General features: G+C 40.2%; 2 protein-coding genes across 3 annotated transcripts in view; both read left to right on the top strand.

Moving 5' to 3' along the window:
* Positions 1–2,451: 2,451 nt before the first annotated feature.
* folr (folate receptor) lies at positions 2,452–4,948 on the top strand (the record flags this gene model as incomplete). Its single annotated transcript, XM_080505801.1, has 4 exons — positions 2,452–2,580; positions 3,840–4,028; positions 4,332–4,467; positions 4,674–4,948. 4 exons carry the CDS (start codon positions 2,452–2,454, stop codon positions 4,946–4,948), a joined length of 729 nt encoding a protein of 242 aa, XP_080361927.1.
* Positions 4,949–10,605: 5,657 nt separating this feature from the next.
* inppl1a (inositol polyphosphate phosphatase-like 1a) overlaps positions 10,606–24,782 on the top strand; it is a 31,126-nt gene continuing 16,949 nt past the window's right edge. For both annotated transcript variants that reach the window (XM_080511640.1, XM_080511641.1), the window contains exons 1-6: positions 10,606–11,070; positions 20,015–20,078; positions 20,591–20,738; positions 21,296–21,377; positions 23,384–23,530; positions 24,194–24,284. In XM_080511640.1, coding sequence (XP_080367766.1) covers positions 10,889–11,070; positions 20,015–20,078; positions 20,591–20,738; positions 21,296–21,377; positions 23,384–23,530; positions 24,194–24,284 — 714 coding nt within the window. In that variant the 5' untranslated portion in view covers positions 10,606–10,888. The remainder of the gene's footprint in view (positions 11,071–20,014; positions 20,079–20,590; positions 20,739–21,295; positions 21,378–23,383; positions 23,531–24,193; positions 24,285–24,782) is intronic.

Raw genomic sequence — 24,782 nt, forward strand, 5'->3', positions numbered from 1 at the left:
CGGGGCTTAAACTGCGGACTAATGGTAAATCATCACTATTTATCCATTCATCCATCTATTTAAACTTGTCCTTCACATGGCAACCGGAGACAGACCGCCACACACACACTCACATTCACACGTGGGGCAAATTGAGGTCACCACTTCACTTCAGGTGTATGTTTTTGGAGTAGAAGGAAAGCGGAACCCAGAGGGAACCCACATACACATGGAGAGAACATGCAAACTCCGCACAAAATGACCATGCTGGCATTTGAACCAATTACACCCTTGTGAGGCCACCTTGCAACATGTTAAATCATTACTATTGTATTTTTATTGTAGTTTTCACATTTTTTCTATTATGCTATAGTCATGGTATATTTATTCATATCGACTGTTATTCATTGTTGTAGCTGAACTAGTCATTAAACTGAAATTAGTCCTTTTAAGAAACCTGTTAACTAAATAGATATCTTCCCACACACCCTGTTTCTTAATTATTTGTTTCTCAAGGGCTTGCTTGTGTCTGTTGATGTCCCTTTGCTCCAAACATTAATCTTACAAGACACACAGCAGAACTGTAACCAGTCTGTCACCTTTGTTTGAGGAATAAATCTTTAGGTTCTGTTCGTTTCAGAAATGCAGCGCAACTTTATTGAAATGTTGTCACGTAGTAAGAATTACAACATATAGCAGTCAGCTTTTATGATCAACTCATAATGTCAGAGGTGTCAGCTGATTTGGATGATTACTCACACACATGCAGCAGAATCTGTCAGCTTTTCACACTTGTAATGACCTTCCAAGGTCACATTACTCCCAACTGTGTCATCCTGTGTGGGCAGATAAGGAAGACCTCCTGAAAAGAGCAAATATAATAAAGCAGACCTCCTAAAAAGAAGAATATAATAAAGTCCCCCTCACACACACACACACACACACACACACACACACACACACACACACACACACACACACACACACACACACACACACACACACACACACACACACACACACACACACACACACACACACACACACACACACACAGAGGATAAAAACTTTGGACTCTGCAAAAAAAAAATACTTAAGAGCACTGCAGTTTCACACCACGGGTAATCACAAGGTCACACACACGGCACACACACATTTAGGATTGTCATTCTTGTTTTGTCTTGAGAACTCTACAATAGGTGGTTGGAGATACTGATTTATTGAAGCACACTTCAAGAAGGAGTAACGACAGAACGAACCTCAGGTAAAACGAATTAGCCATTCTTCAATTCATTACTTCTGTATATACAAACGAATTGTACAAAATATGCAAAGTAACAAAGGAGTATTTTATTGTCACAGTCTTAAATGGAATGAGTTTCTTTGTTCATAATAGAATATCAACAGTTTTTTTTAAGTGTCTGGACCTTGACATTAACATTATAGGAACATAAATTGGTGCGTTTCGTCAAACCTGAATGTAACATTTACAGGGAGTTTTCTTGCCTCATTGGCATAGTGTTGATTATTAATTGTAGTGTCTGAAAGAGTGTGTATCTGCAATATCATTTGAAGTTAAAGGTGAACGTAGTTGCTGTAAAAAGTTTTGATATTATTCTAAAATGAAAAACACTACCACTGCTCATGTTAAATTGTTAAATTTACTAGATTTTACTCGCTCCATCAGATTGTCTGCTCCAACAGAAAAAAATGTGTGTTCAACGCGCTATCTTACCAAAGAAGCAAGGACATGTCAGTTTGCCATAGTTCCCGCAGAGCTGTATTTCTCGTACACATACTAGACGAGATTGTAAAGATTGTGGTGAGAAATTGTAGATACATCTCACAACATGAACTAAAAGTTTATATTTTTTCTAAAAAAAGAAAATATCTTACAAAGTATAATATGTTGCAATATGCTACACTTTTATGACTTCTAAACAGAAAATGTAAAAGATAAAACAACAAAATGGCCTCAAATATTTCTTGTAACAGATCTAAAATATATGTTTCTAAAACATTTATTGTTTGAATTACATTGAGTGAGAATTTCACATTTTCTGTTGCATTATATATTTTTTCATTATATCTGTTGACAATAAATTAAAATAACTTGATTTGCTATTACTTCTGAAGAGTTACAAAGAAAGGTAGAATATTCTAATCTTAAATTGGTGCGTGTCTGGATTTGTACCTTTTCAGTGGAGGTCACACAGTAAATTATATCTGCAAGTTAAGACGGCACTTTGTTAAGTATTTATCATAAAACAACGCAGACGCTTGAAGAAGAAAAGCTCTAAAGGCGCACTCAATTGTTTTATTGGGGCTGCAACGGTTGTGGTCAATAATATCAATATATTATAGATTTATGGACTATTTATGGATTTCATGCTATTCTTGTAATTTTGTTTGAAATGTTTGATTGAGAAAAAAAACACTGACATTTGTTGATGAATTCCTTTATTAAGAATCATGTGGCTGGTTGCGGCTTTGCTGTTCGCCCTCTCCAGTGGCGCAATTTCGCTGGACAAACTCAACATGTGTATGGATGCAAAACACCACAAAGTTGAGCCTGGCCCTGAGGGACAACTGTACCGTCAGGTAAGGAATACAAACCTCCACTGACAACAATGGTATAACCTCACAGGTCTGAAGCTTCTTGTGGCTTTTTCACCTCTCTGTGATAACTCCCTGTGGCATTAAGAAAATGTCATATACTATAAATAAAGACGTTTGACTTTATTGCTTTATTTGCTGCACCGCAGATTGCGGTGGCAGATGTGACACTTAAGTACATAAATGTCAATACATTTATTTAACTAAAATATACATTTCATGTCACTCCCTTTCATCCTACACGGGTGATTTTTGCTTTGGTTCAATCAAAAAAAGTAACTCTTTTATGAAAATTACATTTATTTTAGTGCCAATAGAGTAATTTGCTATGACTATTTTGAATGTTGAATTTGTTTTGAATTTGTTATGTAGAAATAGTGACTCTTGTAATCAGGAAGTTAGTAGGCCCCTGACTTAAATTATGGGATGCAGTAATGTTCAAATAAAATGGCAAATCCAAAAGTGTTGTAAAAAAATATTTCATGTCTAAATGTAGACAAAATGCAATGGCTTGCAAATCTCAAAAAATATTTTATTACCCATTGTGCATGATGTGTGATGTCAGGCATTGAACATAAAACATTTTACAATGTCAAACTGACTTTAATGTCAGCAGCACATCTGAGGATAGGGACATGTTTACCACTATGGGACACCCTTTCTTTTAATGGTCTAATTATGTCTTGCTGACACATTTAAGGCCCTTATCTGAAAACAATTTTATCTACATGATCGGATGTAAATTGTAAACCTCAACGTACATTTTCAGCATTGGCACCTCTACATCTCCATAAAATCATAAACCATGGGTTGGTTAGTTCTGCTGTTAACTTTGTGCCATGTTTCCATGCTATGTATTCCCTCATGTTTCCTGATGTCATGTTGTTCTGGTCTGGTTTCACATTCCCTGCCTGTGCTCGATGTCGTTTTGTACCATCCTCATGTACTCCTCACCTGATTGTCAACTGTGCCTCATTTCCTGTGTGCCGATATAGGTGCCTTCATTAGGCAGGCTTGTTTTGTTCTGCCTACCCTGTCCAGTTTGCTCGTGTCACTTGTGTTGCCCAGCATTCTGATAGCTTGCTTTGGACTTTTTCCAACTAGTTTTGCTGTGAGCACATTTTTTAGTTTTTTACCATAGTAATGGCCAAAATTTTACGGTATTGTAAATCTGAACCATAAAGCTTCTTCTGAAAAATGCTCTTGTTTTATAGCACAATAAAGTGTCACCTTATTCTCTTCAGTGTGCGCCCTGGAAAGAAAATGCCTGCTGCACAGCCAACACAAGCGAAGAGGCCCACGATGATCATTCTTACCTGTACAACTTCAACTGGAACCATTGTGGAACCATGAGCTCTCAGTGCAAGAGACATTTTGTCCAGGACACTTGTTTTTATGAGTGTTCACCACACCTGGGACCCTGGATACAAAAGGTGTGTATTGCTCACTCATATACTCATGTATGTGTGGACTGGCGTCACGAGATGGCAGCACAGTGAGTTATAAACACCGAAACGTCATACCTGAACAGCTGAAAGCACTCAACAGTTTGTTAAACAAAATAAAATCACTTATAAGTCATATTTGATCATGGAACTTGAATGGAGTGAGGCTTACACTTCACAGACCCCCACCAGTACATCAAGAGCACGACGACTTTTAATTTCTTAAGAGACAAAATATCCCCATTGTGTACTGTTCACAGACTAACTGACACATTGCATCCATGTTTACAGGTGGACCAAAGCTGGAGGAAAGAGCGTATCTTGGATGTGCCCCTGTGTAAGGAGGACTGTGAATTATGGTGGAACGACTGCAAGAACGACCTCACCTGCAAAACTAATTGGCACACCGGATGGAACTGGGCGACAGGTGAGAGAATATTTCCATTCAAATGGTTTTAAATGTCGGTTTTACACGAAGAGAAATATCTAGGACTATGTGTGCCACCATGTCCTCACCTGCCAATGAATATATTTGAGGATTGTCCATTACACTGCTTCATTCGGCTGCTCTGTAATTATTCAGTATCAACATAATCCCACAATCATAGCCTTTACCCTGCTTTTTCCTCACAGGTGCTAATGAATGCCCTTCAGACAGTCAGTGCAAGAAGTGGACTGAATTCTTCCCCACGCCTAAAGACATGTGTGAGAAAATCTGGTCTAACTCTTACCTTCATACCGACCTGGACAAAACTTCAGGCCGCTGCATGCAGATGTGGTTCACTGGGCCAAACCCCAACAAGAAAGTTGCCGAGTACTATCTCCAGAACGCACAGCAGCGCCACAGCTTTGCCCCAATAACACTTTTTCTCCTGGCTGTTTCAACTTTCTTTGTAATAATGGTCTGAGACGATATCTCTGACCCATGGTGTATCACCTTACCACCATTAATCATTAAACTGATATTGGGTTTTTGTCTGTCTGATGTTTTTTTTATCCTCTTTTATGTCATTCAGCCCTCTGGCTCACAGAAAAACCTCCCTTGTTTGCCTACAAGAGTATATACCATTCAGATCAGTGATTTGAGAAGATACCAGGGCAGGGTTGTGTTTCCAATTGGCAGAGAGGTGTGTTTCTTTTTATATAACATAGTTTTAAATCATTCATAGTATGTGTTTTACTTTGGCTGGGTAGTTCGCAGTCTTACTAGTATTAATGGTATATCACATTTGTTTATTGAGTTATGTCTGGTCTGCTGGAGTGGATTTCTTCTTCTTCTGGGTTTAACGGCAGTTTGGCTCCATAAAGTTGCATTTCAACCATCTGCTGGTTCTATCTATCTGCATTGTTTCTCACTGCTCTTTTCGAGAAATAGATTTAATCACTTCAAAGAAGGTGATCATAATTGGTAACTTGCATCTCTTTTATGTTTTCTTCTAAACAAACAATGGCAAACTGAAGTGACTCTTACAATATAGAAAGTAATAGTAATAAATAATAAGTGACCATGTTTGATGTTTGGCCCCACTGCTTTCAGCAAATCATCTCCTATTTATAGTTATTCATAGTAACTGTATACATTTTTTTTAACATACATACAATAAGTGAAGTGACTCATTTAGTGTAATTTTAAGTAAACAACAAATATGTATGACAATGAAACTCAAAAATGTTCGAGCAGTTTGAGGGGGCAGAAAGCCATTTAGATTTGTTTTTCAACTAGAAATAATGGAATATGTGTGATTATGGCCAGTTTTATGCCATTGCAAGAGACTTGACTGAATGAGTTGATGTAATAGATGTATACCTAGAGTCTTTATTCTCATTTCAAACCTATTAAAATATCCTTCAACAACACACTGAGAATCTTTAATTCACACAAATGTTATTAAGTGCCCTAAAAAGGGTTAACGCACTAAAACAGTGACCTAATGTATGCCACTGGTCTTCCCTTTTTTTCCTGAAGACATCACATATATTGCTTTATAAGCAGGGAAATGAAAAACAGTATTGACAGACCAGAAACCAAATTATGAGAACCACCGACTTAAAAATGATACAACACATTTTGTTTTCTTGCAGAGATGTTGTAGATGTAAAGACCATTGTGGATGAGAAAAATAAAACAAAAATAAACTTGTCCATCTGGACAAGCCATGAAACTCTGGGATGAAATTTCTGCTAAGTGCAGACTGGATGGGTTTAATAACCCCTTGACAACCTCAGTCACCAGCAAGGAAACTGTAAAAGGGACTTAGGCTCAGTTCAGAGGGAAAATGTTTCTTAAGACTGGGCCCCAGTGATCACAGCGGCACATGAGCATGCCATGCTGGCTAGTGGTTAGAGGGCTCCACTGCTGGGTAATTATGGGGTTCGAGTACCCTGCCTGTCGACCGAGCATATGCCTGACGGAGTAAGGACAAAGAGAAAGAAAGTTAAAGTAAGAGTTTATTGAAAGCTTCTGAATGTCCTTGTATGTACACACGTTTCTGCATTGATTTGTGTCTATATTTGGGTGTTTATGCATGTGACTGAGTTTTATGAATCTAATGTGTCTGATGATGTCACACTTAAATGTGGACCTTCTGGTTCTTCAATAAGTCATTGTATGTTATGCTCTCAGTCTCTTTGTTTGCCCCGTGGTGGACTTATGACTTATCATACTTACTCTTTATTTGCCCTTTGTAAGATGGGACAGGCTTCAGTAAGTGACCCTAAGTTTGATAAGGTGATATAGAAAAGGATTGGATGGGGGGGGGTGTATACAATTACAGAAGGTGACTTTTTTTTCTTGTTTTAAATCAAAAGGAGCATATTGTCATTTAAAAGGCGAAAATAATTTCTTGAACAACAATAACTTGTAAAACTGAAGTATTTTATGTATCCCGACATATGCAATGTTGTGCCACTGTTTTTATAAGCCAATTGAAATATCTTAAATTATATTTAGTGTCCAGAGATCTTGAGAAGACTGACTGAAATCAAGCCGTCAGACGTCTACAAAGTGAGCAAAGACAATGAAAGTATCTCTAAACTGGAAGTGGCCAAAGTTTGGGAGTGGAAATATTCTGTTTTGAGTTGCCAATGGAGCAGTGTGAAAGAGAAGAGGATTAATTCAACTAAAAAATGAGATTATAGGTATGATGAATCTAACAGCACTTCGCTCTTGCAATCAAAGCTTTTAGACTAAATGTTGATCAGAAGTTGGACTTTCTGTGTTGTGTGTGTTCTCCATGTGCATGTGTTTTCACTATAATCTCTGGGTTTTTTCCCCCCTACAATCTATGCATTTCAGGTTAATTGGAGACATTCAAGCTATATTGGTGTGAATGTGACCAAAATATTATACTGCACTTATCAGTTGAAATAGCTCTCTCAACCTGGAGCTCTACAAAAGTGTGACACATAATGGAGACTGATAAACATGTTTTGTGAAAGCCTTTCACCAGTTCAAATGGGACTTTAATTTAGCCACATAATGTCCTGTATATTTAGTTATTTATTTCTTAATTTGTGGTGCGATTGCTACAATTTCACAGTTTGTCGTTTTAAATGGCAAAATATTCTGACTGGCTGATTTTAGCGAGTTTGACAGTGTACAGATAAACTGCTGTTTCTGGGGTGTTCCTGGTCTACAGTTTTGAGCATCGTGATTACAAAAGTCCAAGGGAGGCTACACGTCACGACATCCAGTGCTAATAGGAATCAGATGCTACGGAACATCGTCTGAGGTCCAATGGATTTCTCCACACACCAGAGCTGATTTGACAACAAAAGGAAGACCTACATTATATTAGGCAGTTGATGATGATGATGATGATAATAATAATAATAATAATAATAATAATAATAATAATAATGATAATAATAATATTCATATTAATATTAATATTAATAATAATAATAATAATAATAATAGTAATAATAATAATAATAATAATAATAATAATAATAATAATAATAATACTAATAATATAGCTGATTGGTGAACACACAGGCCCAGTTCTACTTTTTCACATTGACATAAACTGTTTCCAAAAACCTTTTTAATAATGGTTTAATATTTAACAGGGCCCTGCTTTCCAGAGCACCAAGTTCTAAAGCCGTGTCTTAACTCCAACCTAACCTTCACTAAATTATAATGTTGCAGTTAAAATGTTTTAGGCCATGTTGGCCCCACAAGTTTGTGTGCACCCATTTTTTTAGGCCCCACAAAGAGAGGAGCACAAAACCACACACACAGAGACACACACACAGTGCGATGCTATAACCAGAAATAGCATTGGGATGGCTGTCTTCCCTGTCGCTATTAATACTCAGTTTTTCTGAGGTCATTGGCAACATACGGTGCTCTGCCCAAATCGTGCCCTCTCTCTCTAATGTTTTCTTTATGTCTGCCTCCCTTTCGCTTTGTATGTGTGCATTAACAAAAGCATTCAGGAGTCAGGGGTTTTGTGGGTGGACAAAAAGAGGCTGAATCCAAAGGCTGAGTGTTTGATGTCCAAACGCTTGGGTTTCTTGTTTCCTGTGGTTTGTCAGTCTGGCCTCTAGGTGGACAGTCACACCTTGTATACAAGTGTCTGTGTGTGTGTGGTCTGAAAAAGAAAGGGATTGCGTAACTGGATTGGAGGAGGTGGAGAGAAATTCAAAGACGGACAGCCCTGTGGCATGAGTGAAAGCTTTCTCTGTGAAGCCATCAACTTAGAGCCAGCAAATGCCGAGCGCTTCACTCTGGCAGATTTGGCATTTTGAGGTTATTGACAATCAAATCTATAATTCCGCATTCATCCCAAATTGTAATTTAATTTAATTTCTAAACCATTCATGTGTTTTATATTGTATTCTATCATTTCATCCTGAAAATGAAGCTATTATGATTGACATTTCATCTGTTGATCACGTGAGTGATTATGGTGACCAATGTGAATATACTGGCCATATCACCAACAGTTGATTCTAATAGTGACATGTTTTGTGTTGCTGTCAGAAAGGCTGAATTGTTTCAGGATAAGTGGAAGTGCTTCGCCTCCTCCTTCAATAAACAGGATTTTAAAAATGAACAAGTGACAGAGCTGCTCTTCAGTTTGAGTAACAGCTTTGGATAACAATAAAGTTAATGCGAACTGTCAACCCATTGAGCAGGACAGAGCAACACAGCGAGTCTGCAACTATTTGCATGAATAACAAAAGTCACGACTGGAATGAGTCAGTAATTAATTGCAATACCTTGAAGTTACAAATCAATTGCTGTTTCCTTGATTGATTGATCAATTGATCGATTGGTTGATTGGTTGATTGATGGATTGATTCATTGAGTCATTCATTTTTGAGGAAAAAAATCTAAATGAAAAGGAATAATCAGCTAATTATTTTTAATGAAACACACTTTTCGAATGGTAAAAACGAAAGTGTAACAGTGCCAACAACTGCACACTATGTATAAAGACTTACTAGAAACTGCAAATGTGAAAGACTTTGAATGATGTTTTGGAAAGGTACATTTATAGATACAGCACAATTCAGAATAGAGGAAATGTCTGAAACGCATGTATGGTTAACTGCTTGTGGAGTCCCAAAGTGCTTTACATTGTTAATCGCATTCACATGCTCATGCAGCTGCCATGCAAAGTCCATCCATTGGGTGCAGTTTCAGTTTCGTGCTCAAGGACACTTCAAGGCGCAGACAGGTGGAGACAGGTGGAGACAGGTGCAACCTTGTGACTAGGAGCCAACCTCTCTACCCTCTCTACCAACCGAGCCACAGCAGTCCAATAAGGAACTAAAGAAGATGCAATAAAACAAAGCTATTAAGAAAGGCATGAAAAGAATAATAAATGAAGTAAAGATAATTAAACATGTAAAATCTATTGTTCAATGTAAGGCCTTAACAAATACTCACATTGTAAGGCCTGAGTTAAAACGAGGGAGTGTGTCCGCAGTCTTCAGGTGTTCAGGGCGTTTGTTTCATAGGTGAGGAAAGAAGCTTCACCTTGTTTGCTTCTGACTCTGAAAGCAGCCCTGGTTAAGTAATCCTCTCCCTGAGGACCTCAGGGGTCTCGATGTTTTATATTCTCGAAATCACTGTGGGATTATTGAGGCCAAAGACCATTCAAAGCTTTGACAAGAATTCATATTTTCAACTGGATGCTCTGACAGGCAGTGCTATGATTTAAGCCCAGGTGTAATGTGTTCCACCCTTTTTGTGTTTTGACATCAATGAAAAATACTATAGATTGTGTGTTCGGTGTGAGGTGGAAACCCCTGAAACAATAATGGACTATATATGTCCATTATCATTAATGAACTAAACGGGGGTTTATATATAATAAATATTATCAGGGTTGATGATCATAATTGGCTTACATTTTGAAATATTTAAACACTGTAAATTGGCAACCAGCCAAGATAAAGTGACCCCCCCCCCTCGTTCAATAAAGTGTCTCGTTGTCTTGCAACGACTCTCCCTGCAGGCGGCGCTGTTTTCACCTCACGCGGCGTCGTGGCGGATCAGGACGCAGATCCTCCGCCGTTGCTGGCCGGCCCCCGGTCCTCCGGTGTGGATTTACATACCCTGGTTTCCGTGGGACTGGGAAGCGAAAGAGGAGGCGGAGGGGTGGCGAGCCTTTCAGGAACTGAGGAGGGAACCGCCACAAAACACGGAGTAACTCCCCGGAGCAGCAGCCTGTAGCTCCGCCGCTCGCTCCCCGCTCTCTCTGCCCCCTGACTCGGACACTTTTCTGCTCTCCTCTCGCTGTTTTGTGTGGGGTTTTTTTAAACTCCGGAGGACTCTTCGGAGGAGACGGGGAAAAAAGAGTTGGGAGTTGAACCCGGTTTGAAGGGCCGTGGCCATGGCCGGGGGTGGCGGTGGCAGCGGTGGGGTTTCTCCGTTGGGCCCCGCGCCGCCGATGTGGTATCACCGGGACCTGAGTCGAGCGGCGGCCGAGGAGCTGCTGGCCCGGGCGGGCAGAGACGGCAGCTTCCTGGTGCGGGACAGCGAGAGTGTCAACGGGGCTTACGCTCTGTGTGTGCTGTGAGTACCTCCATCGGCCTCGTCGACCTGTGTTCATCTCCTGTGTTAGAAGTTAACCCCCCCCACCCCCCGGTTTCTCTGCATGCAGGTCACAGAATCATTCAGCAAAACTTTCTGAACTTCTCTGTCGCTGCCAGCTGGCACCCTTCTCCTACATGGGTGATCCAAACACACACGAAAGTGTTAAAAGTGGGGTTTTTTTTGGGCCAAGTGCATTTGTTTACTTTATTTGTGGAGGGCATTGGGTGGGAGAGGGAGGGAATAGACCGTGTTGCATGCCCAGCAGTGAAACTCCTAACTTCAGGGTTGTCCCTGACTGTCTTGGGTCTGATGTGGTCGTTTTTACAGGACTCTGTTCTGCAATCAGCCTGTGGCATTACACCGAATGGGCCTGGAGATTAACATATAAACACCCACGAGCCAGAGGAGCCTTGCAAATGTTTTAATTTAAGGCTCGTATAAGATTGAGTGCTGGATTGAAGTAGTCAAGCTTACACATGCTGTCTTCTCACGCCTTGTGTCATGAAACCTCAGACTGTGCAGATGGAGTCAGACGACCTGGCATCTTCCCTGCTGTAATAAGTGATGCAACTTCCACCACCCTCATTGCTCAAGGGAGACTTTGCCACCCTGAATTTGTACATTCAATGCAGACAACTTGCCAGTCCAATGAACTCTATCAAGCGAAGGAAATACTCTTAGATTTATTCTGTGCACGCCCTGCAAGTACAGAAGTGTTGACACAGTACTACACCTTATAGGCAAAATCCTTTGAGCAGAACAGAAGAGTTCCTTTTTCCAGTTTAATGAGACAAATCCAAATTATAGAATAGGCTTTCACGCATAATTGTTAACAGTTACGACAGGTGCAGATTATGTATGAAGACTTTTCTGATAATCCAAATGCAAATCATCTCACTTGATGCACATGCCGAACTTGTGCTTTTCATTATCATGAATCCAAACAGCCATTAACATTGAAGCAATCTGGAAAACTAATTGTTGATCCCTCATTCAGCCAAAAATTAGACCAAGGCACAATGTGGTTCAAATCCGGTAAAAAAAAAAGCCTCTGCACCTACACAAAGTTAGCCAGACGATGGAAATAAAAGCTCATGTGACAAGTTACTCTGACATTGACTTGACCTACATCCCCTATCTGATAGTTTACCCCATGCTGGGTTTCACAGAGAACAGTGTTTATACATGTACACCGTCTCTGTGAGGCACAAGTATCGCCTGCACATTTAACGAAGTAGCAAAACCGTCTGGGGGTCAGTTTATTAGCCAAGAGAATACTGAATAACTTGGCACTTTCCTCGTTTTCTTCCCACCAGCTTACATTGCTGGATGCAGTCGGGAGGTCACGTTCAGCGACATTCCTCACATCCATGTATGATTTGTATCTGAGTTTATTCCTGCTTCCACCTCTCCCTTCCTCAGGCCCGTCACCTTTCACATTATAGGCTCTGTTTGGATTTAAAGAGAAAAAAAAAAGAGTCCTGTGCTGACTTTTTTGACCTCTTCAGTCAAAATGTGCTTTACAAACAAGATCACAGCTTGACTTTTTTTTTTTTTTTTGCGCACATAAGAAGAATAACCATGCTGTTGCAGTTTGCTGCTCCCTTTAAACAGATTACCATTACTGCAATATTAATTTGTCAGTGCTCTTTGGTGACTCTCCAGTAAATGTCCCTGCTGTTAAAACACACCGCTTTTGCTGCAAATAATTTTCTGCTTTTTCTTTCTTTTTTTCTTCTGTGTTTTCGCCTCCCGAAGAGAGGCTTTGTTAAAAAATCACAAGTCAGGGAAACAATATTGCAACTTGTTTTTGGAACACATAATCCATGAAATGTATCCATCATTCATGTAATCACTTAATATTGTAGTCAGAATACTGCCGATAAGAAAATAACTAGCAGTCTTTATTGGCTTGCTGAAACCAGGTCCGATGTTGTTGCGTATACTGAGGCATTATTATGAAGTTCAGTCGAGACAATATGACTTTAAAGTAATTAATGCATTCCATCTTTCTAGAGATTTGTCATTAGCTGCTGTCAATTTTAAGAAAATTTTCTGTTTTTTTTGTCATAATAAAGGTTTTTATTTCCAAAGAGGACCGACCTTACATCTGACTGGAATCAGGAGATTTGTTTAACAGTGTTAAAGTAAAATGTGGTCTGTTTATTGTGAAATTTAAGAACAGAATTTCAAGCTTATGTCTTTGCAACCCTCTGATCGCGTCATTGCAGTTCTCTGGAAGAACTAACGATCATCAAAGTGAGGCCATATGAACAGGTACTTAAAGTACTATGGCATTGAGTGTGAAACGTTTTTTTAATAGCTCTAATCTACCTTTCATTTCCCTCTTTCACTGCCATCAGAGTGGTGGCACAGATTGTGTTCTGATCAATTTTTTAGATAAAAAGGGAACGAGGGAGTTGTGGGGTGAGCTTTAAATGTTGATTAGGTTTGATTTTTTTTTTGGGAGCCAAATGTATAATATATAAAGCAACGGAATGTGTTCAGATAGATTTCAGTCATAGTGGAGAGGTAACGTAAACAATGATGTGCTCATGACATAATTATAGCAATTCAATACTCATTCAGAAACCATAGCTTCAGGCTCAAGGTCAGAGGTCAACAGGACATCATATTCATCTATGGCTTCAATAGCAGAGGTTGTGTATGTGACTTTAAAAGTGGGATTTCATTTGCTATGCATTGCACCATTTTTCAGTTTTAAATTCATGATGTAAGCTGTGCATGTCTATTGTTAATTGGTCATTCACGCCGACAGATCAACTGTCTTGTATCTGTTTGTACCGCCGATTGGTTTGACTGTCAGACGGATGTTTCCTCCATATTGTCTCTCTCTCTCACTGTCGTTGAACTCACTTTTTACACGATTTAATAGGTTTAATGTAAAAGTGGGAATTCAGCCACAGATCTTTTTTTCCCCCTGAATTCTGAAGAGAATAGGGATGTTCCAGGAGACTCATTTCCCTGAAGTCTAAATAAAGTTATGCTTCAAAAAGGGCCACTGGCCTAAAAAAGAGAAACACCAAAAAAATGCTCATGTCATGATGAGTCGTTTTATCTTTTCAGACAAGAAGTGGAGAAAATAACACAAAATCAGCAATTTTTAATAGACGTTCCTACATATGGAAATACTGCTGTTATAGATAGCGCGCCAGCAATATCGACAATAGTCTGACAGTTGTCAGTTGATTCACAATCAGGAAATGTTATTTATCATTGTGCTGTTTTGTTGAACGTTGTCATATTAGCATCTGTGAGCGCTGAGAAAGTGGGAAATCACTAGTTACAAATATTACATTTTTCCAACCGGAACGTAGGACATTTGCACCTTCCTTGATACTCGTGAATTCATGAGTAATCCACAGTTGGTTTAATCTAGCCAATGCAACCTAAACAGAAAGACAAGATAGTAAATACACTTCACATTCACACATACAAGCAATTTGGAGTTAAAATTTCACATCACACACCTTTTTGCTTTGCAGCAGAAAACTGACGTGCCTATAGAAAACCCACACGCAGGCAAAACATGCAGACTCCACATTGTAGGTCAATGTTTTGAATATCTCTGCACTTGCATGTCTTCAGACAGACGTGATTGGATGTAGGTCAGCCTTTTGCAGAACGTTCATTTGAATGAGGTGTCTTGCAGCAGATTTTGACCTGATTTTGTTTGCTTGCGTTTACCTGAACATGGCCTCGAGACATGACGTTTGTGCTTGATCTTGTGACTCACAAACTGAAGCAGAAGTACTTCCTTGCTGAGAGCTTTGGCAGGCATCACTGCATTTAGGAAGTGTTTCCATGTTTGTAGTAATGACCCGCAGGCCTGTCTGTAAGCCATTGCCTTTCACTTCCTCTTTGCGTGCATTGCAGCGGCAGACTTTGGGTTTTCTCTGTCTGTGTGCAAGTTCAATTTAAAGGTACTTCTCTGAGGAATAACCAACGTGATCAGTTCAGTGTTAGACAACGAGAAGATCAACATGTCCGTTGCTCAACAGCTTCGACTGCAGAGTGCTTCCTATTTCAGTGATAGTCCATTATTTGTATTTGCATGCTAGTAATGATGCAAATAAAGTATGCAGACTGTAAAAACTGTGTCATTCACTGACACAGCAAAACAGTCATGGAGATATTTTACAAAATAATGAAGAATATGAACCATGAGTTGGGAGTACTTGATAATACATTTGAGTGTGTGTGCGCCACAGGGACATTGAATTGTTTTCCATCTCTGCTGTCAGCAGTATGGTCTTTATTTACAGAGCAGCGCGTCTTAACATGTCACGGTTCAGGCTGCCTCTGCGTCTCAGTGTGTGTTTGAAACGTTCATACTGACTGGTAGCATTCCTCACCTGAACAGGAGTGTGAGTGTGAGTGTGAGTGTGAGTGTGAGTGTGAGTGTGAGTGTGAGTGTGAGTGTGAGTGTGAGTGTGAGTGTGAGTGTGAGTGTGAGTGTGAGTGTGAGTGTGAGTGTGAGTGTGAGTGTGAGTGTGAGTGTGAGTGTGAGTGTGAGTGTGAGTGTGAGTGTGTGTGTGTGTTGCATTGCAGCAAGTAGTTTTGTGTGGAAACGCCATTAAAAAGTTGGCTTGGAGTTGAGGGTGCTTGTAACTTTTAAGGGCAGTTTTTCATATTTCTTTTGCCTTTATAAATACTGAATAAAAGCATATTTACTTAGGTTTATAAAGTAATTTTTTTGCAAAATATTAAAATACCAAGTGTTGAACGTTACCAAAATGTTTCATGGCCATAAAATTTGCACAATACTTCATGGTTATGGACATGGAGATAAGTTAGACGAGAGAAATCGGTGAGAATTTGTGCAAATTTTGTATAAAACTCGAGGCATCTGGAGTGACGGTTTCAGCGTGTGACACGACAAACACTGACCCAGGAAGCACTTTGTGGGTTAATGAGACAAACATTTACAATAAGCAACAGTCTTCTTAATTTGGATTGTCTAATGAAACCAAAGAAAAAGCTTTTCATGGTTGGATTTAGATACACAACTGATGACGTGTCCCGCCAGTTAAAGCCTACCGCAGTCATCTTCAAGATCCCATGGAAATGCCAAAGCCGTTTAACATAGAGTCCTTTCATTGAAACTTTGAGTGATCAAATTAAATCAGTGCTGGATTGACGCCTGAAGATCTTATTAAAACTCAAGAAGCTCTGCTTTCTTTTACCACATTCAAGTCGATTTCCACCATGTATTTTAGTTTTTGCTGTATGTTTTTGTACGTCGCAGTTTGTTGAACCTTGACGTGACGAACTCTGGATGTTTAGATTCTTTTTTCGTTGTGCTGCCGGGTGCGAGAGGCACTTGATTGATCCCACATTCTTCCTGTACCATGAGACAATGACCCCTCATGTGCAACCAACCAACCAAAAAAAAAAAGAAAAGAAAACCTTGTCAAAACAATAATGGGTCGTGACAGCTGACATGGCCCCCTAAAGACAGCTGATCTCAGTTGTATTGAGTCAAGCCTATTCGGCCATATACCAGAGAAAGGGCGTATGTATGTAAAGCAAGGAGAACCAGTTTGTGTTTAAGAGCTAAAAATGCAAATATCTGATAATCAAATATTGATTTCAGTTGTTTCTCTACTCTTCTCAAGTAAAACGTTTGCACTTATGGTGGACAGTTAAAACCTCCCCAAACACAGAGAGTGCAGCGTTATAAATAAGTCAGTTTTATTGAGATTAGTTATAAATATTTTTAGCTGCCAAATATCTACCCACTTCTCTAAACCGCTGTTATGAATATAATCAGGATGACACTTGCCCGGAGGTGTAGAGGGATATACCAGCACCTGCTGAGCTGTATTCACAACTCTGCTGAATTATTTTCATCCAAGGAGAGTGATTACATGCATTTCCTCCTCAGTAATTCACTCCATCCCTCCAACAGAACAGATAAAACATGTCAAACACGTGTAAATCAAAGCTGTAAAAATGGAAATGACTGCAAATATTCTCGGTGGGAGTGAGATCACACAAATAGAAGTAATGTATAATATGTGACTTCCTGTATTTTTCCACATTAAAAGGTGTTGCTGTTGTCATCCGAAGGCATTGAAAATCATTAACTGGGTTCTGAAGAGGCTTGTCTTTATATGAGCCTGTGACTGTCCCACCAGTTACACTCATGGCTGTGTAGCTTTTAGGCTTAATTCCCTTTACATCACACTGAGTTTTAAAAATGTTTGTTTCAGTGAAAAGATTAGCTTCACCCTTCTTTTGTTACCTTTGACTAATGCTTACTCGCCAGAATATGGTGATGTGAAGAGCATCCTGGGAAAACCAAACCCTGCCCTGCTCTCCCCTCACCGCAGATGTAAACTTTCAGCTGATTTCCTCACAAATGACATCCTGAGTGATGCCGGTACGTGTAAAGGGAAGGGCTAAAACACATTTCATCTGTATACACTTGTAGTAGAAACGGTTAGAAAGGAGTATGTTGTTGAGCACCTGCTGTAAAAGTTCACCATGAGCTTCAAAGGAGGATGTCAGGTGTGAGTCTTTGAGTAAGACAACAAGGTGGGACTCTTGGTGGGACCGTGAGAGTCCATGTGACAGCCTTCGTCCTCAACGTGGACTATTGTTGACGACACTGCTGCACTGTATACTTTGAGCCCGTCTCTGTCCCACAACAAAGCTCGCTCTCTTTCTCTCTCTCTCTCTCTCTCTCTCTCTCACTCTCCCTCCCTTCCCCCTGTTAACTTTGCAGACTATGAAACAATAGTATTTACTCCACAGACCTGCAGAGGATCTCCTCAGCTGCCAACAGGAAAACAAACACACAAAAGACACATCCACACACACACATGCACTGTTCACAGCAGTGACGCATGTGTTTGGATTCTGTGTCGCGACAGTGCATTTACATTGTGGATAGATTGAATGTGGGTAAAGTCTTTTGAGAAATGACGGTTTCTTATCTAATACTTTACTACTTTAATACGCGTAACGTATAAAAATCTGATCAACTTGGGAGCTTGTGGAGCTATTTGTTTCGGCTTCATTATATATCTGAATTCAGGCCTTTTTGTTGCTTATCCTTTCCCCCATTCCTCTGGATGCTGCCACAATGAGGAAAAAATAGCAAAATACAGCCAATGAACCCAGAACCGTTGGGCGGCAGTCATTGAAAACAAACTTAAACCCTGGTAGGGCTTATTCCAATGGTTAAAACACCCAAAGATGCAATTCTGTATGCGAGAAACTGGCTAAAAATGCTAGTCAGTTCTGACATCAGCTACTTTTTGGATCCCTCAAAATGTTGATTTAAATTTTCAGATGTTGTCCGGATTTTAAAACTACAGAGTCACCCTGGCTTTGGACATCTGCAGTCCATTGTCATCCTCCAGTTGTGATAATCAATAAAGTAATAGTGATGTTGGGAAGCCAGAGTGATACAGTAGCACTATCAAGTTTGGTTTTGCGGAGTGTCAACAGGTTTTTCAAAGGTCACAAAACATCTAAATGTAGTTTATTTTCTTTGTCTAAAATGGCTGGTGTAAGACGAGCGTTGGGTCCGACTGAAAGACAAAGTTAGCCTTCATTTCTTTAGGTTCTATTTTGCCACTAACTTATCTTTCCAAATTTTAACCGACAGCCAAACCTTTTTATAAAAAGAAAGGCTACATGAACAACATTTTTAAGTCGGCTGGTATTTTATGTATTTTGGGAGCCAGAGATCACAGGGGGACCCCGAGACTTCACCTGCTCTGAGGATATGATCAAATAAGTCACTTGATGGTATCTGGAGCAAATTCAAAAAAAGTGCCAATTGATTGTACTTTAAAGTCACTTGATCGTACGTTCGTGGTCGTAGCCATCTCTGCCAGCACTTGGGCTCACAGTTTAAGAATGAAAAAAAAAAAAGACGTTGGAAATCTCTTGGTTTTTTTTTATATTTTATACAAACGGTCTTCAAATTAGTGAATTATATGCGTGAGGTATGTTCAGAGACACTCTTCCTATGATACTTTAGTCTTTGCTTCAGCTCCTGTCTGACCTAGAAAAACCTGAAAAACAGCCGAGTGACTGCAGTGCGATGAATCTCCAACATGGATTCATCCCTGCCCCTGTTTATACACACGCTGCTGTAAATACTCCCACCGCCGAGGCAGAAGCAAGAGAATGACTATGCCTCTTTGCTTTGGCTGCCGTCCCTCGACCTGCTCTTCTGGACGGACGCACGCATTGACACCAACGGACAGAAACCACATTGTTTGCTTGGCAAATTGAACTTTTCGTGATTGGTCCACTGGAGCCACACGCAGACGTGGAAATCATTAGACGCCAGCATGTGGCTGCGGGCGTGTGGCCGTGGTAATCACAATGTCAGGTCATTGATCTGCAGTTGGTTGAGAAAAAGAGAGCCCATGGTTTCAATCAGCCATGTGGGTCATACTAAAGCTTAATGAAAAAAAGGACTGAATAAACAAAACAATGATTTATTAAAAATTTTCATCCCACCCCTTTTTTTTTTTTTTTTTAAATAATAATGAAGCCTTTTTTCTTTATCAAGTTTGTGCTATCATTGCGGCTTCATATAATTCTGTCCTGCTGTACTGTATTAGGCTACTGTAAGAACAAAGCTCACTCACGAGGTTGACAGACAGCAACAGGTTTGAGGCACTCCACAGTGTTTAACCCCCCCCCCATCACTCTCATACATACAGACCCGCTCCCCGAAATCAAATATAAGATCGTATGTGCAAATACCAAGCATGAGATGCCATATTGTTGTGTAGTCATAATATCTCTTCTCATCCTCTCACTTCCCTCACGGTTTTCTTTCCTGCGTGATTCTAGTTTATGCCAGTCGTCTCTCTGGAGATTGTTGCTTTTCCCCCCTCTTTGTTAACCTTCCTGTCTTTCTTTCCCCAATCAGGTTTCAGAAGCATGTGCACACGTACAGAATCCTCCCAGACGACGAAGGATTTCTGGCCGTGCAGGTACACAAAAGACACACACACACACAATTTTACACTCGTGCCTCAGTGGCAGCTGGCAGATCGGGATGCTTTTGTTGGCTCTGAGCTCTCTTAACACACTCACACTCACACACACACTCACCAACAGCAGCCTCTTTGTGACTTGTGCTGAACAGCTGTGAAGTCCAAAGCACCTCCACCACAGCCACATACACACGCCTGTATGCTTTTCGGGTGTTAGCTGCAACGCTAATAAGAGTCAAACAATCTAACTTTGCTTCTCCGAGGCCAACTGTGTCTCCTGAAGCGGTTCTTCCTGGTTTGGATTATATTTAGAGCCCACTCGGCTGTATTTACACACACATGAGAAATGGAACAATGGTCGCCACCACAGATTTGAGAAACATTTCTGCTGGAATGAATGCAGAAAGCATACAAATGTTTTTATTCCATGTATTAAAATAAAGTTTAGTCATTTCCCATGTGCGTTGGTGTGTCCTGCTCTGTTTTTCTTTCCTGCTCTCGCTCTCAAGACGTCTCAGGGGGTGCAGCCAAAGAGGTTTAAGACGTTGCCAGAGTTGGTGTCATTGTACCTGCAGCCCAGCCAGGGTCTGGTCACCACTCTGCTTTACCATGTGGACCGAGAGGAGACGGCTATAAGTGACGACCGGGACTATTCAGGTAAACCCAGAGCTTTCCAGTTCCCTCTCTGCTCCAAATTCCAAATTTAGAATGATGTCACTTCCTCGGAAAAAGCAGTTTGTGGCGACCAGTTCATCACAACATTTCAAGTCCGAAAACACAATAGGCGCGTCCAGTAAAAGCTGTTTGCTCGCTCTTCCCCAGGATTATTTAAAACCTTGTATTGCGTTTCACTCATGAGAGAAGAACCAGTTCTTATGCACATTCTGCGTAGTAGCAGAGCTGTAGTTTGAAGTCATTCAACCGCATTAAAAGAGGCCACACTGCACCCAGCCGTCTTGAAAACAACAACATGGATTTTACGAGGTCTGAAGAGACTGGAAAGTGGCATAATACACATTTGCCTGCCCTGCAAAAAACTGTAAATGTAACTATTGTTCGATCTTTGGTATAAAAACATCCTCTGCCAGCAAGAGCTGCTGTCCATTATCTCATCGTTTTTGAAATACTGATAATAAATTCTGTTCCATGTTTTCATTTTCACTGCGTCACTTCCCTTATATTACATATTAACCCTGCTTGCGTGTGTTTGACAGATGGGGAGGATGAGAAACCCCCCCTCCCGCCTCGTTCTGCCTCCACCTCCACTCCTCCTGGACCAGACACGCCCACAGAGAGGTACAAAGTCGACAGGAGGAATCTATTGATTTGCGTGTCGCTCACATTTACGGCTGCAAGACCTCCCGTCGTGTTATTTATGTTGAGCGCATTTATCCGCCACGCTTTGACAGAAGAAGGATGTGGTATTTTCATTCAGTCACACCTAATGGAGCTCATTAAAGTACTTTGCAGAGATGGATATTGTTGACAACACAAGTGACCCAGTTGCCTTTTATGCTTGTGTTCTATGCCTCACACGCATTGCATGAACAGTTTGCACGTTATCGATTATGAAGAGTTCTTCATAATTCAGGTTCTTAGCATAGCGCCATGCACATTAGTATCCCGCTCTGCACTTGAAAAATAAGCCACATCCTGTTAGAAACCACACTGCTCACACATGATTGAAGGCTTTGATATATCGGGGGTTGTATTCTGTGTTTAAGCACAGATGTGTGTGCTTCATATCTGCGTATCTTTTTATAGATCCATTTATTTGCTCGGCCTTATGTGCGCTGTACTTGAAGATGTTGAAAGGCTGGCTGTGGCAGCTGCCTCATTGGTGTGTGTGAATGGGTGGATGTGACTAACACTGGAAAATACTTTGGGGGTTAATCAGTGGATAAAGCTCTATATAAGTGAACTCTATTGACCGTGTTACCTAATTGTCTTTTCCCGAAAATTTCCCAATCGACTCTGAACATCTCAAACACATTTGGCTCCAAATATTACACATCTCATCGACTCAATCATGGGAATCATCAAAACGAGCTCAACTTTCAAAATAAATGGGATGGAATTGAAAGTATGAGGCATCCTATTTTATTTATTTTGAAATATCTGCAATTATCAAAGTAGCTGTGCGCAGTGAGATGTTTGGATTTTGATTAGCTTTAGAATCTGGATTGGTTAACGTTTTAGTTACAGAGGTTACACCAAAAGGAATATTTTATTTTGGTGTGATCGTCGTGAATAGGGTGGGAAACGTGCACTTAGTGTTTTTGTCGCCTTTTCCCCACAATAACTTCAACCTGCTTTATCTGGCAGGCTTTTATTATTACTGTGTGTTTTTGACGGTACTGAGAAGCTCATATTACAAACTCTTGAATCTTGTCTCTGATTAAATGGTTATACTGTTGAAGTCCAAGGTGACACTATGATGACTATGTGGGCCCAAAGCTCTATAGTAGTTTTTACATGTTGTACATTAAAGATCTTGGAGTTATGGTTATTAGAAAAATGCAGGTCCAACTTGCCAGCAGCTGCAGATTGGGGAATTTAAGGGTTAAGGGTACACGGCACATAATACAGTAGATGCATTCTAGTAGGTGTCGGTATGTGAGGGACACGTCATCAGTTGTGTCCCACTATTATCAACTGTTATGGCTACTTACTCATGGTGCAACATGCTGCAAGCATGCAAACGTGGGAGTACGTCTGTAACCTCCTGATAGCTTTCTCGTTAATCATAGCAATCTGCCACAATGGTGTAAATTTTCTATGGGGAGAAAGGGCTTGAATGTGGATGTTGGGGTTTTTTTAAATAATTTTTTTGCACGGTCCAACAGGAACTAACATTTTGCACATAAGCCTTCAGCAGAGCTTGCAGCAGCCTCATCCTCTTCCTCTCATATATTTTATACAGAATATTTTGCACACTGACCGTTCTCTCTATAGCAACGGACACTGACATTGTGCTGTAGCATGTTATCATGTCCATATCTGCTAAGATTCTAAGCCGACAGACCCGAATCGTCCTGCATTTTCGAGTCTCTCCACTCCTCTACTCCTGGTCACAGTGTTTTAGGAACAGCACATTAGGTGAGGCTTAAAACAGGAAATATGGCACATATCAGAGCAATTTAATGTAAATTAGTCACTGGCAGAAGTGGCCTGGCTGTATAAGATTCAAACATCACCTCAAAGTTGGTTTTACTTGCAGTTTTCATGTTCTTTTGTCTCCGTTGTGAAAATAATCCACTGTTGTGACAATGCTCAGTGGGTTTCATGTGGATTTGTTGTAGTGCTCCAGCAGCTAATGGCCTGAGCACCATTTCTCACGAGTACCTGAAGGGCAGCTACGCTTTGGACCTGGAGGCCGTCAAACAAGGAGCCTCCTCTCTGCCTCATCTCAACAAGACGCTCGTCACCTCCTGCAAACGCCTCAATGGGTACGTGGGACACGGTGCCTTTTGTAAGGCAAAACTTTTTCCACACACTTATAGTCTCAAGATTTTTTTTGTTATATACATAAACACATGTATATTTTGGCTGAAATTGATGGAAAACATTTAAAGTTCATGCGACAGTGATACTATATCATGAAAGTAGGGCATTAAAGTAGAAGAGTTTGGGCTCGCAATGGTGATTTTATCATCTTTGACATTTTTTGTTGTGGCATACCCACTCCTGTTGTTGATTAGAGAAGACCAGATTAAGTTCACCTGTAAAGGATATAGTGCATTTTAGAGTCATTCTTAAATTTCATGTGAGAGCCAAATATCCCACACTTTTAGTGAGTCATGTATTACTTTGTCACCCCAGTGACAGACTGTTCAGTTACGGACTCAGTCTAGTTATATTCTAAATAATGTCTACTGAGAAGTCATAAAAATCCAAAATATCCAAGCATATTTGAATATTCCATAAAACAGAATTTTATTTGAACTAGAAGCACTTTTTAATTTAATTACAGTAGAAATAACTGACAAATAATGTTTTTTTTAATTAATTCTCATTTATTTAGAAGCACCTATGAATTCAGAGGAAGATAAATGTTCGAGGTGGAAGCTTAGGTGAATCAGTAATGAATGGCGTTCTCTCTCCTCAAACAGAGAAGTGGATAAAGTCCTGTCTGGTCTGGAGATCCTATCGAAGGTCTTTGATCAACAAAGCGCATTCATGGTTTCCAAGATGATCCAACAGGTACGTATCTTTCTGTGAGATTAGATGCAAGTGTGTATCAATTTGTGTGTGTACGTATTGATATTTGTAAGCTTGTATGTACTAAGATTTGATAGTGCTTAGTGGGATTTCTTCTGTCGTAGCAGAGATCCAGCAGGAAGATAGGGATTTATTTTTACCCTCAGTCTAGCCTTACAGGTTAACAATCAACATGCCACTATTCATTTTCTGTAATTCCTTATTGGGGATCACGGAGCACTACTACATTGCCACTTTTGCATGTTAAAGGCCTTTAAGCTGAGGACAGACGGATTGAAATCAAAAGCATACAGCCTGACGAGAGCAACCCTACCACTTTAAGGGTGAAGGGTGCAGATGGGGATCCAGACAAATCTGTCGTTGTAGAAATTTTTTAAAATTATATAGAAATATCCAGCCGGTTATTTATAGTTTCTTACACATAGGCACAAACCTTGGTAAGCAGATATCAAAGGTATTACGCATACACAGGATATTATT

The sequence above is a fragment of the Blennius ocellaris genome (genome assembly GCF_963422515.1).
Source record: "Blennius ocellaris genome assembly, chromosome: 2".
In the NCBI taxonomy this organism is placed as follows: domain Eukaryota; kingdom Metazoa; phylum Chordata; class Actinopteri; order Blenniiformes; family Blenniidae; genus Blennius; species Blennius ocellaris.